The following is a 14,891-nucleotide window of genomic DNA, read 5'->3' as shown; positions in this document are numbered from 1 at the left end:
GTACTGACACATTCACACTTGGATATGCCATAGTGGAGTTGGTAGATTTTCAACAGGACTTTTAAAAAGTTGGGTCAAAGTAGGATGTTACATGTTGCTTCGGTGTGGGTCAGATCCCTTTTTAAAAGCGGGCACGAAAAGGAATGTTGTTGAAATAAGCTTCAGAGGTCTGCTGTGTGTCCAGTGCCACAATGTTAGCGCATCATCGTCCTGTATTTTTCCTGACGATTTAATGTTGAACAGTGCATGGTGGTAATAATAACTGCCGTGTCCCCCTTTCCCGGCACCTGGTTCCTATTTATTTATTTATTATTTGTTCTCTTTTGCATAACATGGTCAGCAGTTTGTGGAGCCATCAATCGACAATTCTTGCGCTTTAATTAAGAACGAAGCCACGAACATGTGTTGGCCCTACCATCCACGTATGCCGCTATGAGAATGGTAAGCGTTATTTGGGTATGTTGTGGTTTATTGTCTCTCGCTTTAAAAACCAACATCAACGATCTGACATTTTAGTAAAACAGAACAAAGTAATCAACATATCCCCATGATAAAGAAACGAAGCAATCAACAGATCAACAAAGTGATCAACATATGTGAGCGGTTTAACATATGGTATGAATGGCAAGCGTTATTCAAATTCGCGAGTCTTGCCGTTTATTGTCGTCCGTGTGCTTTAATTAGAAATTGACCTTTCAGTAAAACAAGACGAACATATACTTATGCTTAAGAAACGAAACAGTCCCATATCTTCGCGGTTTAAAACTCAAGCGATCAACATATGTAAGCGGCTTAACATGTGGTATGAATGGTAGTTGTTTATATTCGGGTACCATGTTGAAGTTTGTTGTCATGCGCATTAAGAACAAACATCATCCACCTGCCTCTTGAGTAAAACAAATCGTCACGATTCATCAAGATATTGAATTGAGGCAAGTAAAGTCGAATATCGTTTACCGGAAGCTCCGACCTTTATTAAGACGTGATATATGGCCCGTACGGCGCCGGCGCCGAGCGCGCTTTCATTTCAAAACTATTGAGAAAGTGAATCCCCCCCGTACGAGAGGGCAGTGCATTAGCGCGAGAAGGGCGGCAAAAAGCCGTACGGTCCTGTTAGGAACACGTGCTGCTCTGTTTGATGCGATTTTAGGTGATTTCGTCGCTTGTAAACATACAACTTATTTACAGCCAGAAAATCAAATGCAAACAACGTATTAGATAAATTTCTTATGCAACCTCGTAACTTTTTTTGTCCAAACTTCATCTTCTGAGTACTCATAACTGGTTTAAAGAATCCATGTGATAAAGTGCTTTTTGACTGAGATTAGGTCGGGCGAGACAGGAAAATATTTGGCCTTCGGTCGTGGCGCGCGGACCAAATAGTTTCCCGTCTGGCCCTCCCACTCAGTCAATAGGTATATAAGAATTCAATTTAATTAAGAACCCAGAAATCGAACATATGTGAGCGCGACATAATTATGGTAAAATGGTAAGCGTCATTTCTTTTTAAGAACGAACATCAACGACCTGATTCAGAACCAAACAATCAACTTATCTGAGAGCTTTAAACTCTACGGCAAGTAAAGTCGAATCCTGTTTGCTTAAAGCTCAGCCTTCACGACGCGATATCAGGTAAGAGCAGTTTTCGCCTGATCCGACTCAGTTCGTCACGGTTTGAATTGGGCAAGCATCAGTTCACTGCCGGATAAATTTTCGATTGTAATCATTCACCTGCATCGCTAAATTACGAACCATAAACCACCATTATAGTCATCCAATTTATTACTTTTCTAAAAAAGCTAACGAGTGAACTTAATAAAGTGAAGGGTTCTTTTTCTTTTCTGCATGACCAAATCGCACCTTATTTAGTAACTTGTGAACAAACTGGCAAAAAGGTATCTAATTTAGTTGTCCTTTCATACTTGATCTGATGTTTACAATATGTCGCATGTTTTTTCCAGGTTATATTTGTTCATAGTGACCGTTCATGTTATTGATAGTCGCTTGAAAAACAGTTGTATACTTTGGAACTTCCAGTTTGGCTAATGAATAACTACAGCTCATTACTCCAAAAAGTTAAAACAGGCCAACCCTTTGTGAAGGAAGTTGTACAATGCATGAAAGTTTATATTGCTAGGTTCCAAGTATGAAATGCTGTTGCCTTTTCATTCTCAACTGGCTAATGGTTTCTGTGCTGTTGCTGGCTTTTCTTGAAAACAATACAGACGCTCAACAAGGTGAGTTTTATTTGAACAAAGTCTTACACGAAAAAAAAAACAAATTCTGACTTCATGCGGTGCAGACCAGTACACCTGCAGCCACTATTCGTTAATTTATGAAACTTCGCAAGTTATCTTGCATTTGATTGAAATAAACATGCTGATGTTGACGTGAGTGGCCAAATGGTAAAACATTTTGAACTATGGGACACAAATACGTAAAAAACAGGTGGATACAAGCGGCTGAGCTAGCGTGGAACGCATGGGCGCGCCAAACATGTTTGATACGGCTGGCTAAACGAACAAAAGTTCGCCTTTCAAACAGGAGAACGAAAGTAATGTTTTAAGTTGTTTGATCGAATGTTTGATGGCCTTTCAAATTTTATCAAACACAACCAAACACGATCAAACAGCACCAAACAAGGTGGCCAGGTGGTAAAATGTTTGGTCACCAAACAATAAACACTTAATGACTGGCCCCGAGGGAACCAGTTCATTTTGTTTCCCGAGAATCTCAATGTTTCCCCGAGGCACAGCCGAGGGAAACACTGAAATTCGAGGGAAACAAAGTGAACTGTTTCCATCGGGACGAGTCATTAAGCTATAGCGATATTTCTTGTTTAAAAACATTGACGTCACTTTTTTTTTTTATATTCAAATTTGACAACCACGAAACAAAAAAAGTCATTGCTTCAACAGCCAATTAGGTTTTGGTTGGCATATTAATAACAATAGATGACGTCACGAGAAACATCGCTGTATAACAATGTTTGATGTTGTTTGGTCGCCAAACATTCCCTGTTTGGCCAGTCCCTTACCCTCTTTGACTCTTTGCAGCGCAAGTGGCCGGGAAATTAACCTGGGTTTCATTTGGCAAATAGGGAGCTTAATTAATTAAGCAACTAGGCCATCGCCACAATACAAACTGCTTTAATTAGTGTGGGTAATCAAATGGTGACGAATGAAACTTAGGAATAATTTCACGCGCGTTTTATACTAAATCAAATAATTTCCCGATCCTTTTAGGCTCTGGAAATTATTTGATTTAGGACGATTATAACAAGTGGAATTATAGCAATACAATTTTGGAATTGTATTGCTATAATTCAATGGAACGATGGAATAGGCCTTTTTCGATATATTAAAATTCAGCTTGATAGCGAGTCAGTGAGGACAAAGACAAAGGAAAGTGGATGATATGTAAATATTTTTCACATAATTCCCACGTGTTTCTATTGTCTTTGTCCTCACTGCCTCACTTTCAAGCTGAATATTTGATATTTCGAAAATGGCCTATTATAGCAGTACAATTATAACACGTGGAATTTAGTTTCACTCGTAAAAGGTTACCGTTCATAGTTCGCTGATGAAAGACAAAGATTTCGAATATTCGAATATTCGCCAAGCGGTGAAGTGTCCGATCGCGCAAAGAAACGATGCCATGCAATAAACAACTGACTAACCTCACTTGCTCGGGACCCTCTGTCGTTTTTGTACTAGCCTGCACACTGGCTCTCCGTGTGTCGAATGGCGCGCGGTCAACAGCTGGGGAGTTGGAGCGAGCGGGGAAAATGAGCTCCAATCCCCTCCCATGCAGCTGTTAACCGCGCGCCATTCGACGCACGGAGAACCTGTGTGCAGTTGCTGCGCTAGGTCCGTACTGCCACTAGACTTTCAAAAGTCCTTCGTCTCATGGGCCGTCCCATGCAGATAGCGCGCGGACGAAGGTCTACCTCTCGCGACTCCGTCGCTTGCTCATCTGCTTCGCGTCCGAAATATCACGCTTCGCTCGCCAAAACATTTTTCCTGGGATTCTTGAGAGGTCGACTTGTGGCAAGTCTATACTGCCACGACCTCGGGCCAATAGCGACTTTAAGATCTACGACGCGGTCGTCAACGTAAACGCTACAAAGCAACAATATCAATGGTTAAAAGAGGCAAAAATAATCGTGCTGCACGTGCGGCACGCATTTTAGCGACTATTTTTCGGTTCTCTTCACAACAACCACGTGAAATCACCAAATATTAACTTGAGGTATAGACGACAACGCGAGTGTACAAATGTGAACCTATCGTTCACTATTTTTACTCTGAAACCGTTCGTGCCCAATTTAATTTAGGATCTTTTGACAACATTTTATGGAGTGAACGAGATGGACTAATCACGAAAGACTTACGATATTGCAAAGTTATATTTTGAAGGGGCGTTTTCGTCGACGTCGTAGATCTTAAAGACCATATTATTCCCCAGAGCGGCCCTCGGTGCTCGGCCAGTAAGAGGTTAATATTTTTTTCCATAAACTACCAATTGCACTCGCCCTAATTTTTTGTTCATCTTTGAAACGCTCATTTATTCCAAATTGCACTCGAAATTTTACGATTTTCCATACGAAAACAACGGCTCTCCAGGCCCCGCTCGTGCGTTTTACATTTTCATATACCTCTTTGCTGTTCTCGTTCTGACAACAACGGGAAATGACCAAATTTGAAGTTAATAGGCAATTTTCACGATGGCGTCATTTGACTACAACTACCACAATTCAGTTTGTTTTTCTTTTCATATTTAAATTTTGTATTCCCAGTGGGGTAAAAATAACAATAGCTCTAATTAGCATGAGACAAGCGAAACCTGAATGATTCTGGTACTTGTAGTCATATGGCGTTATCATGGAAATGTCCCATTGGATGACGAAATATCAGTAACACAACGAGAGAGAGAGGGGGAGGGAGAGAGAGGGAGGGAGGGGGGTGGGGGGGGGGAGAAAGAGAGGGGGGAAGAGGAAAATCGTTGAGTTGCAGCTTAATTGATGTAGCCCATGTTGAAAGTCATTGAGTTATTGCATCACTTTTTGTGATCTTCGGCTGTTAGTGATGTCCGCAAATTTCCTATTAGTAATTGGTTTGTGTAAAATTGCAATATTTGCACTTAGTGTCAGTGACTTGTGCTATTGTTCGTAGATTGTTCCCCTCGAACCATCCACCTTCTTCCTCTACAAACGGGCCAATACTTTAAAGGACACGTGTTTATGAATTTCACTGTGGGAAAATACGGATGTGAACATTGGTGTCTCTTGGAAAACAAGTGTGTGTCTGTCAACATTGGTAGCGGAAAATCTCCAAGCAGCGTTATCTGTGAACTGAGTGATTCGGACCACTGTCAGCACCCGAAAGATCTCAAGCCAAGACAGGGTTGGACATACAGAGGCGCAAAGGTATCTCATGTTAAATTGAAACGATTGGGCCAGATTTCACCCCTTCTCAGCATAACTGAAGTGGTGTGGGTATTGCTTTGCTTTTGTAGTCAGGCTAAATCTCAGTTTTATCTCAGCTTTTACTTCCCGCAGAAAGTGATTCGTTTATGGGATGTGAAACTAATTACACTCACCAATAGTGCAGCAAAACGTGGAAATGACATGGCTAATCCTATAAAACGATTTTTCGGTATCTTAATCTACTACGGTGTTGGGAAGCGATTGAGGGAAGGCAAACCAAAAAGTAAGACGATAAATATCTCCGCAACTGAAAAATTCGAGCCAAGGAACTTCGTGCTCTGAACTAAATTCGATATATTATGATTATCTTACCTCATCAGAATCCTTGCTGTTACAATCCATGCCCCAAGAATGGAAAGTGTCTTTTGGGATACACTGAGAAGAACTATGCCTGTGAGTGTCCACCGGGATTTACAGGAGAAAAGTGCGAAAACGGTAAGGACAGGCAAATGTCATCACCTTTTTTGGCTGCTTTCCTGAGAACGTACAACGTTTAAGTGTGGCAGCTATTAAGTTAAAGAAGGAAAGAGAAGATTCTGCGAAAGCAGAAATGATTTTAAAAATGGACTTTCATGTTCAAGTGCAAAAGCAGTTGTGTTCCTCGCTTTTAGCCATATTGGAAATTCAATAGCCTGAGTTCGTTTCGATCTTCGCTTTTTTGGCCAAAGGTTGGTCAGAAGTATCAGTCCGATATAAAATAGGATGGTATTTCTTTCGCTGTTATAGCCACATTCAAATTCAAAGTCATTGAGGCGCCTTTCAAACAGTCATCATAGTTGATGATGGTGAACAAAGATCAAAGTGAATTGCTCGATGACTTTTATCAAACTTTAAAACTTTGAGTACCTGTATCCTTTTCTCATTAAGATATCGATGAATGCAACACCGGGAGCCATGATTGCAATGAAGATGCAACTTGTACAAATACGGCTGGAAACTTCAACTGCACGTGCAAACCAGGCTTTACAGGAGATGGACGGCCATGTACAGGTACAATAGCTATAAGTGTTCCTTTTATTCGTATTGCCAGAAAATATCACTGGTTCATTTTGAGCTGCGAATTTTTTAGCGTACTATTCGTCAGAAGCATAACTTTCGATTCGTAAGTCAAGGCCTTGTTCAAACAGTCATGCTTGTTCAGTGATGATGGTGAACGAAGATCAACTGTTCGATGATTTTTATCAAAAGGCTTTAAAAGTCGTTAACTGAGTACCTGTATCCTTTCTTGGTATTCAGATGTCGATGAATGCAGCACCGGGATTCATGATTGCAATGAAAATGCAACTTGTGCAAATACGGCTGGAAACTTCAACTGCAGATGCAAGACAGGCTTTACTGGAGATGGACGGTCATGTACAGGTACAATAACATTTAGTGTTCCTTGCTTTTATCCGTATTGGAAATATCACTAGTTCGTTTAGAGCTGAGCCATTATTTTTTGCCAGAAACAAAAGGGGTGGACTGTAGTAGGACAATTCAAAGCATTCAAATTAAAGCATCGTGTACTGTGACAGGTTTTCCAGAGACCGATACAACACGGGCTTGTCGTAGACCACTCTTGTCGCCGCGTCTGATTTAAGCTTTGTTAACCCCTCCCACAAGCTAGTGTGAGGTATAGGTGTATCCATGAGAAGAGGTCACAGCCTGCTTCTTAATTCAAGAATAAATGTTCTTCAAAAAAGGAATGCAAGCCAGTTTCTTAGGTCAATCAAGGATTATGTAATAAGCTCAATAATGCACGCAGTGGTTTCTCACCTTATGATCTATTAGAGGACAAACGCAAAGCTGACGTCATCATAAAAACTTTAATTCTTTATTTTATAAAACAAATATTTAACAAATCGAAAGGGGTTTAATGTTGTCTGTACTCTTATCGACAACGATATTCATCATCACGGTGGTCAAAATGTTGTGGACTCACAAGGTGCAGCCAACGCCGAACCACTTTCGATTTGTTTTTTACCACAATATTCAATGCCAGAGAAAGTGTTTATTTCAGAGGGAGACCAAACTCATGATACAAAGAAAGAGCAAGCGTTGTCTATAACTTTCTCGCAATACGATTGGTTTATTTCCCAAAATGAGGGTTCCTGGTTGGCTATTACTTTGCGTGACAAATTGACGCGAGCATGACGCGGCAGGGTTGTCCAGACTCTTATCGACAACGGCCAATTAGCCAATCAGATTGCGAGATTACAAGCAATTGTGGTAAAAATTATATTTTTTGCCGTATGTATGTTTAGTGATAAACCACAGCTGGCGTCAAAATGTGGTAAGAACAGCAGTGATACACTCAGCTGCACTTTTTTGTCCTTATCACATTTTGACGTCGTCTGTGATCTATTACTGAACAGAAGCACGGCAACATGGAATCTATTTGTTAAATAATCCCATTCCTCTCATGAGCTCGGCCGCTGGACAATCAACTGCCAACGGCGCATTTTGCTAATGGTAAGTTCCCACTGAGTCCCTGGTAGTTGCAGTCCTCTCTGTGGGGGCAAACTGACAAAATCGTAATTTCGATATAAAGTGCAAAACTAGCTGTTAGCGCCCACCGTAAAAGGACTTGAACTACTCAGGAATCACTAGGAATCAACCATTAGGAAAATGACAATTCGGGGAACTTAAGGCAACTTGTGCGGCCTGTTTGGAGCGAAATCACAAGGAGTTAAAGTGCTTTTATGTTCAAAAAAATCACTTCCTTTTTTTTCAAATTTTAAAAGTGTGTTTGCTTAACACCTGAGTGGCCAAATTTTGAGCTTTGAATTTTTATCCAAAGGCTGTTTACTTTGAGTGAAAGTTTTGGATTTCAAGGTCCGCCATTACTGACGTTCAAAACTGACTGATTGGAACTCAGAGGGTTGGATCGAGGGAAAAGTGACGTCATTTACTCACAACCTTAAAATTTTAACGTGTAAATGCAGCTTCTTGTTTATGCAAAACACGAGTTCAAAAGTCTGAAAGCCCAAAACTCCAGTGCTGCATATTAATTTTGCGGCGTACACACGCATTGCACTCTTAAAGTGCCCCTTTGATGTAAGGGAGAGAAGGGAAAGACTTGCGTGACTCGGTTGGTTCAACCATCTTGAAAAACATTCCAACGAGTTCCTCCGGGGATACATTTGTTGTAGAAGCTCGAGTCTTTCTAGCGTGTATGCTTTTGATAAAGCTAGATGGATAACCGTTGGACTCCAGAGCTGCCTGGACGTAATTAAGTTCCCGTTTTTTTCCTTTAGAAGAATTGGGTAGATTTAGAGCCCTGTGCAGGAGACTTGATGCTGTGCTGACATTGTGTTGCCTTTTGTGTTGGGAATTAAAATCTAAGTATCTGTCTGTATGGGTGGGCTTTCTGTAAACATTAACAACGATGACTCCATTTCTTCGGGAGACCAGAGTGTCGAGAAAGGAGATGTTTCCGTTACATTTGGTCTCAATGGTAAACGAGATGTTAGGGTCAATTGAATTTAATGTGTCATGGAAGGCTGAGACGTCGTTCTTCCCAATGATGCAAAAACTATCGTCCACGTACCTTTTCCAAATTTTGGGGCAAACGAATGAAATACTTATTGCGGACTGTTCGATCTCCTCCATGCAAAGATTGGCCACAACGGGGTTGACAGGACTGCCCATCGCACAGCCATGGACTTTTTTATAAATTCTGTCGTTAAACATAAATTAGTTGTTGGACAAGGTGAATTGAAGAAGTTTAGTGACGTCATCGATGTCCAAATTTGTCCTTGAAGGAAGGGTGGCATCTTGTTCAAGTTTCTTTTTTATGTACACACAAGCTTTATCTACAGGGATTGCGGTGAAGAGTGATACAATATCAAAAGAGACCAAAATTTCATTATCATCAATCTCGATATCGGATAATTCTTTGGAAAACTGCAAGGAGTTGGCAACAGAGTATCCGTTGCGATTCTGAAGCGGAGAAAGGATATCCGTTAGACATGAATTTGGATGTGTTGTATAGTGCTGAGCCAATACAGGTGAGGATGGGCCTCAGGGGATTCCCTTCTTTATGGTGCTTAACAGAACCGCGAATCGCTGGTGGTGTGCCGTCAGTTGAGTGAAGTTTGCGGTATGTTGGTTCATCTATTTTTTGCTGTCTCTTTAAAGAGAGGAGCATAGCGTTCAATTCAAGTTCGATTCGGCGGAAAGGAGATGTGGAAATTACTTCATAGGTGGATCTGTCGTTGAGTAAGGTTTCCATCTTGTTGTCATAGTCAGATCTATCCATGACAACAAAACAATTCCCCTTGTCGGCCTTCATTACGACTCTGGACTGGTCTTTCTTAAGATTGCTTAAGGCTTTTCTTTCTTCTTTGGAAACATTATTGTGTGCCGGTAGTCGTGCCCTATGAAGAACAGCAGCATGCAGAACTTGTTCTAACCGCATCTTTGGAATCATCAGCCAGGTGGTGGATGGCAGCTTCAATTTCAGCAACGATGTTCTTATGTGGTATGATAGTTGGCGTTGGGGCAAATTTGGGGCCTTTCTCCAAGAGAGATCGTTCCTCTGGTAAAAGTGGTTTCGTGGAGAGATTCACAACCCAGTTGTTCTTGTCGATGTCAGCTTTTTGAGAACCCCCGGTGTTCAAATTAGCGAGTTTTTTGGCATGTCTGGCATTGATGTTATTGTGAAAAAATGTTGCTCTGCTTTTCAGGAACGACATTAAAGTCGAAAAGGTGTCCTCGTTGATTAGAGAAGACAGTTCACACTTGGTATTTTTAATGTTGTCATTAAGCTCGTAGTTTTTAATCATTTTAGCCAGAGATCGTTTTTTAAAGTTTAAATAAAATTTAAACGTGTAAATGCAGCTTCTTGTGTATGCAAAACACGAGTTCAAAAGTTTGAAAACCCAAAACTCTAGTCCTGCATATTAATTTTGCGGCGTCAGTACACACGCATTGCATTCTTAAACTGGTAAGCCTTTGTCGTCATTTTCTCCTCGATCCAGCTCTCTCAAGAACTTAAGTTAGTAATAGCTGACCATTAAATAAGAAATTTTTTAGTTAAAAAAAACCAAGGGTCTTTTTGAAATAAAGGCTTAGAACTTTGGTTGGTTAGTGTTTAGCTAACATAGTTCTGAAATTCGAAATCCGTCATTTTCTCCTCGATCCAGCTCTCTCGGGATTTTAAAGTTAGTAATGGTGGACCATTAAGTAAGAAAATTCCAGTTAAAATAAACAGGTGTCTTTTTGAAATCCAGGCTTAAACTTGGGTCAATTAGCGGTAAGTTAACATAATTTTGAAATCCAAAGAAAAAAAAGAATTGATTTTTTGGCCATTGTAGCACTTTAACGCAAAATATATGTCAACGGCAAATCCTAATCTTTCACGTCAGGACTGCTTTAACGCGAAAAACTCATACATTTTAAAGCAAGCTAACAATGTTCATCCGCGTACGTGACACTGACGCCATTTACTGGTCAGTAAATGAAACGAAAAAAATCACATCTGGGGTTCTTCCCGAAACGAATGAAACACTTTCGAAATCGTGCTAAAGCTAAAAATAAAAACTTTTAAAAAAAGTTTATTTCTAAGAGCAAACTTGGCTTGTGCAAAAAAACGTTTTCATGTTATCCTGGCTATTTAATATTGTATGGGTAATGCCCTAGCGACACAGCCATATTCTTTTATTCATCAAGGTTTTTGCAACAGCAAATTGAGTCCGATTTAAAAATTATCAAGACCTGCACTGATGCCATTTACAAATTAATGAGTAACACGAAAAAATAAAGCCCGAGTATCTTCCTGAAACGAGGGAAGCACTTTCGAAATCGTACCTATAGTGAAAAGCAACCATTTTTGAAAAAAAAAATTCTTCCCGCAAGTTGAACATGGGGAATATCATCCTGTGTATTTAATATTGTGCGGAGATTTAAAATAATGAGACATTTCTGTTATTTATCAATTGAAGATTGTACCGCCAAATTGAATAACTTCATAAAATATCAAGACCTGCCAACACTGCCAGCCCTGGATGTTGAAGTGTTCACCATTGATGGAAGTTTGTTTATGGCCTTCGCTCAGTATCGTACCCACGGTAAATATAATTACAAGGTGGATTCTTACATCTACAAACTAAACGAGTCGGCTGGGAATTTTACGCTTCACCAGACCATAAACACCACTGGAGCACTCCACATCGAATACTTTATGATCGCTGATAAACATTACATTGCTATCGCCAATTATTGGGATGGAAGTATTTACAAGCTAAATTCTTCCGTTTTCCAGTGGAATGGACACAGTTTCGAGCTTTGCCAGAACATTTCAACATCCGGAGCAACCAGTTTTAACTTCTTTAAAATACATTCGGAACTGTTCCTTGCAGTCACGAATTCTTACGATGGAAGTTCTTCCCGTATAAACTCATCCATCTACAAGTGGGAGGACAATAAGTTTGAGAAGTTACAGGAAATAAGAACACATGGAGCACGGGCAAGTACAGTATTGACGATACACAACGAAACATTTATTGTTTTTGCAAACGAGTACAATTCGGATTCTTCCCATTCTTCAGACCTGATGAAATGGTCGGGGAAGAAATTTATCGACCCGAAATTCCCTCAGATCTTTGGCCTTAACGTCCGGGATCTCAAGTCCTTCACAATCGACGATACTTTATTCCTTGCATTTGCGACAATGTCTGGAATTGTGATTTACAAGTGGGACGGTGAAAAGTTTGTTAATGTGAATCAAACTTTTTCAAAACCACGTGACGTTTGTAGCGTGCATACGTTTACGATGTGTGGTCAAACGTTCCTGTGCGCGACCGGTGTTCCTAGTAGTGAGTTGGTTTTGTATGTGCACTCGGAATCTAAGTTTATGGCAATGTATCAAGACATTGAGAACAAGTATCGGCCAACAATTGTGACGTCATTCGAACATAAAGGTCACACTTACCTAGCAGTAGCAAACTTCTATGGTAGTAACAGCATCGTGTATAAGTCAGGTTTAAAGTGGTTCTAAGATAACTAAATTTAAAATGGCTTTGGAGTGGAACTTGTCAAAGATTTATCAAATAGGACGACTAAACTTCATATGAACTAAATTACAGGTTCGTCAGTCATGAAAATCAACTGATAATTTGAAGCTGCTTTTTGTGGCCGCAACACTTGGCTTTTAATTCCAAACGCGGACTCACACAAATAATTTCATTTGAAGGATTTGTTAATCTAGATAAGGTAAATTGGCGTATTTTAAGTTGTTACCTTTGAAGTTTTTTCTTCGTTGAACAATTTTTTCTGAGAAATGGTATCATAACCAACTTATAAGTTCTTGCAAGTGGTCAGTCTGCGTTCAGGGTAGGTTTGGTTGCCCCCCCCCCCCCCCCCGAAATATTAACTTTGCTCGTTTGTGTGTGAAGAAAGTCAAGGCTTTTTTTAAGTGGAGATCGTTTTACGTGCGATAATGATAATTTTATCGGTTTTTTTTGGTTATTTTGATTTATCGCAATGGCTGAGATGGAAATATTCTTAACCTTGATTTCTATTTATGAACAATCGCTTTGACGTTTTTGCTTAATTCCTCCAACACTATAATTAAACAAATAATCACCGTTCACATGCATGGTTCACTTTAATTGAACCCGTCATCGGGTGGAGTAATTTAAACAAGCATGAAGTATCACACACTACGTATCAACTCTCATGATAGGTTTTAATATTACGATTAATGATGTTAACGAGTAAAATCCAAGGTTATGTCCTTGGGTATGTCCGGGTAGTGTTGTTTATATAAATGTGCGTAAAAGAGCGAAGAGATCACGACTACTAGAGTAAGACAATTTGAGAAGAAGGATCAGTTCCATTTCGTAACTTTTCCATATCTTCTCTTTGCTCTTCCAAAAGAGGAACTGTATACAAAATGGATTTGCAATTGATCAAAATGAACGCAATGGCGTTCTGAGTTATGTCAAAAGAATGTGTTAGATGCTTTACACAGAAAAATACAGCACACATGTTTTATCTTTTGACAGAATGCTAGTTTGATAGTTCGTAGCCATTTCTTTCAAACCCAATAGCCCAATTTCGATATATTAAAATTCAGTTTTAGACAAAAGGCATCACGAAACTCATACAAATCCTTCCTTTTGTTCCCCAGAACCGCAAAATCTCGCTTATTGTTTTAAGTTGAATATTCAGTCAATCTATCGAAATTACAACCGGACGCCCACGATCATGGGTTCCTGATCACAATTTAAGTACTGCATGAATAACTGTAAAATTTTAAATATGACCAAAGAATCTACAGTCGATCCGAACAGTTCCAGTTGGGAGCAAACCAATCTGTTGATCTCTGTTGTGTGTGTGACAAACACAGGCGTGCCGTTCAACAAGAGAGTATCCCAGCTAATATTCTAGGCGGGACTTCAACTTGCAATTTCAAGATTTCAATTTAGGCACATCAGCTAGTCATAAACGAGGCCTCCGGCATAAGCTCATGGCTAAGAACACGTTTCGATAAATTGTGTAATTGCTAAGATTCTAGAGTTTGTGAAATACTCCGGTGATCTTCAATAATTACAGGGGTAGCTCTCTTGGTGTGAGGTAATAGACAAATCGAACTCCACTGCTAGGAGATATATACACCAGATTTAATCAAAGTTCAAAATCTCAGTTTCCTTGAGTTACAAAGTATCGACAATTTTTACGATGTAACAGCAGTTTTACAAGTAGATTTGTAGCCATCAGTAATGAAAGTAGCAGAACAGTAGTAGCGGTGGTAGTAATATAATGGTGATGGGTTCGAATTCGGTCGACGACTCACGCCAAAAGAAAGCTTGATAGGATATCCATTGATAGATTATAGCAACTAGTAGATTCTACGATCGCTGAACAATAATAGCTGAATATGCCTTAAGAGTGCACAATTTTATAATAATGCCTTAAGTGAATAAAACTAAGGAGTTGACTAAAAACGTGCACTCTACAGTTTTCTAAACTCCCTCACGGAGCATGTAGAAGCTATCGATAAGCATGACACTGCAAATTCGTAAGGAAATTGTAATATCGAAGCACGTTTACCCTTTAAGATACTATTTATAATTGATCACTAGAAAATTCGTGAGAAAAACAAAAATGGAAAAGTAGGCGTTTCAAAACTAACATATAGATATGTACTAACTGCTGGTCGTAATCATAAGATAGCATGCGTAAAAGCATTAACATTGCAAAATAGTCAATAATAATTACGTACGGGGAACTAAAACAGGTTGCAAAATTAGTGAGACACTCCCGTTAAAAAAACACCTTTTTAGCTTTCAATAACCACTGGATCTAGAACTTCCAACCTTTCCCACTTCCCCCTCCCTCTCCCCTTTTCAAGGTTAATTGTTCAAGTTTCCAGCAATTTTTTTGTTCTGCTAACAAAAATTGATAAGGGGGGAGG

At 39.7% G+C, this 14,891-nt stretch overlaps 1 protein-coding gene and 1 long non-coding RNA gene across 2 annotated transcripts; both read left to right on the top strand.

Moving 5' to 3' along the window:
* The first annotated feature begins 1,487 nt into the window (after positions 1–1,487).
* Positions 1,488–5,331, top strand: LOC138026893 (uncharacterized). The gene is made up of 3 exons (XR_011127363.1): positions 1,488–1,632; positions 2,138–2,237; positions 5,178–5,331. It is a non-coding gene; the product is annotated as an uncharacterized lncRNA (long non-coding RNA).
* Positions 5,332–5,790: 459 nt separating this feature from the next.
* On the top strand, positions 5,791–12,470 carry LOC138027511 (thrombospondin-type laminin G domain and EAR repeat-containing protein-like). The gene is made up of 4 exons (XM_068875065.1): positions 5,791–5,926; positions 6,359–6,481; positions 6,728–6,850; positions 11,416–12,470. The coding sequence occupies exons 1-4, from the start codon at positions 5,791–5,793 to the stop codon at positions 12,468–12,470; spliced, it is 1,437 nt and encodes a 478-aa protein (XP_068731166.1).
* Positions 12,471–14,891: the final 2,421 nt, after the last annotated feature.

This window comes from Montipora capricornis, chromosome 12 (genome assembly GCF_036669925.1).
Source record: "Montipora capricornis isolate CH-2021 chromosome 12, ASM3666992v2, whole genome shotgun sequence".
NCBI lineage: Eukaryota > Metazoa > Cnidaria > Anthozoa > Scleractinia > Acroporidae > Montipora > Montipora capricornis.
Note: the sequence above shows the minus strand (reverse complement) of the source record. Positions and strands in the feature narration are given on the sequence as shown.

Coding starts and splice junctions, on each gene's coding strand:
- LOC138027511 (XM_068875065.1), top strand. CDS start 5,791: ATGATTATCTTACCTCATCAGAATCCTTGCTGTTACAATCCATGCCCC. Junction 6,482..6,727: donor AGATGGACGGCCATGTACAG/GTACAATAGCTA, acceptor CTTGGTATTCAG/ATGTCGATGAATGCAGCACC. Junction 6,851..11,415: donor AGATGGACGGTCATGTACAG/GTACAATAACAT, acceptor TATCAATTGAAG/ATTGTACCGCCAAATTGAAT.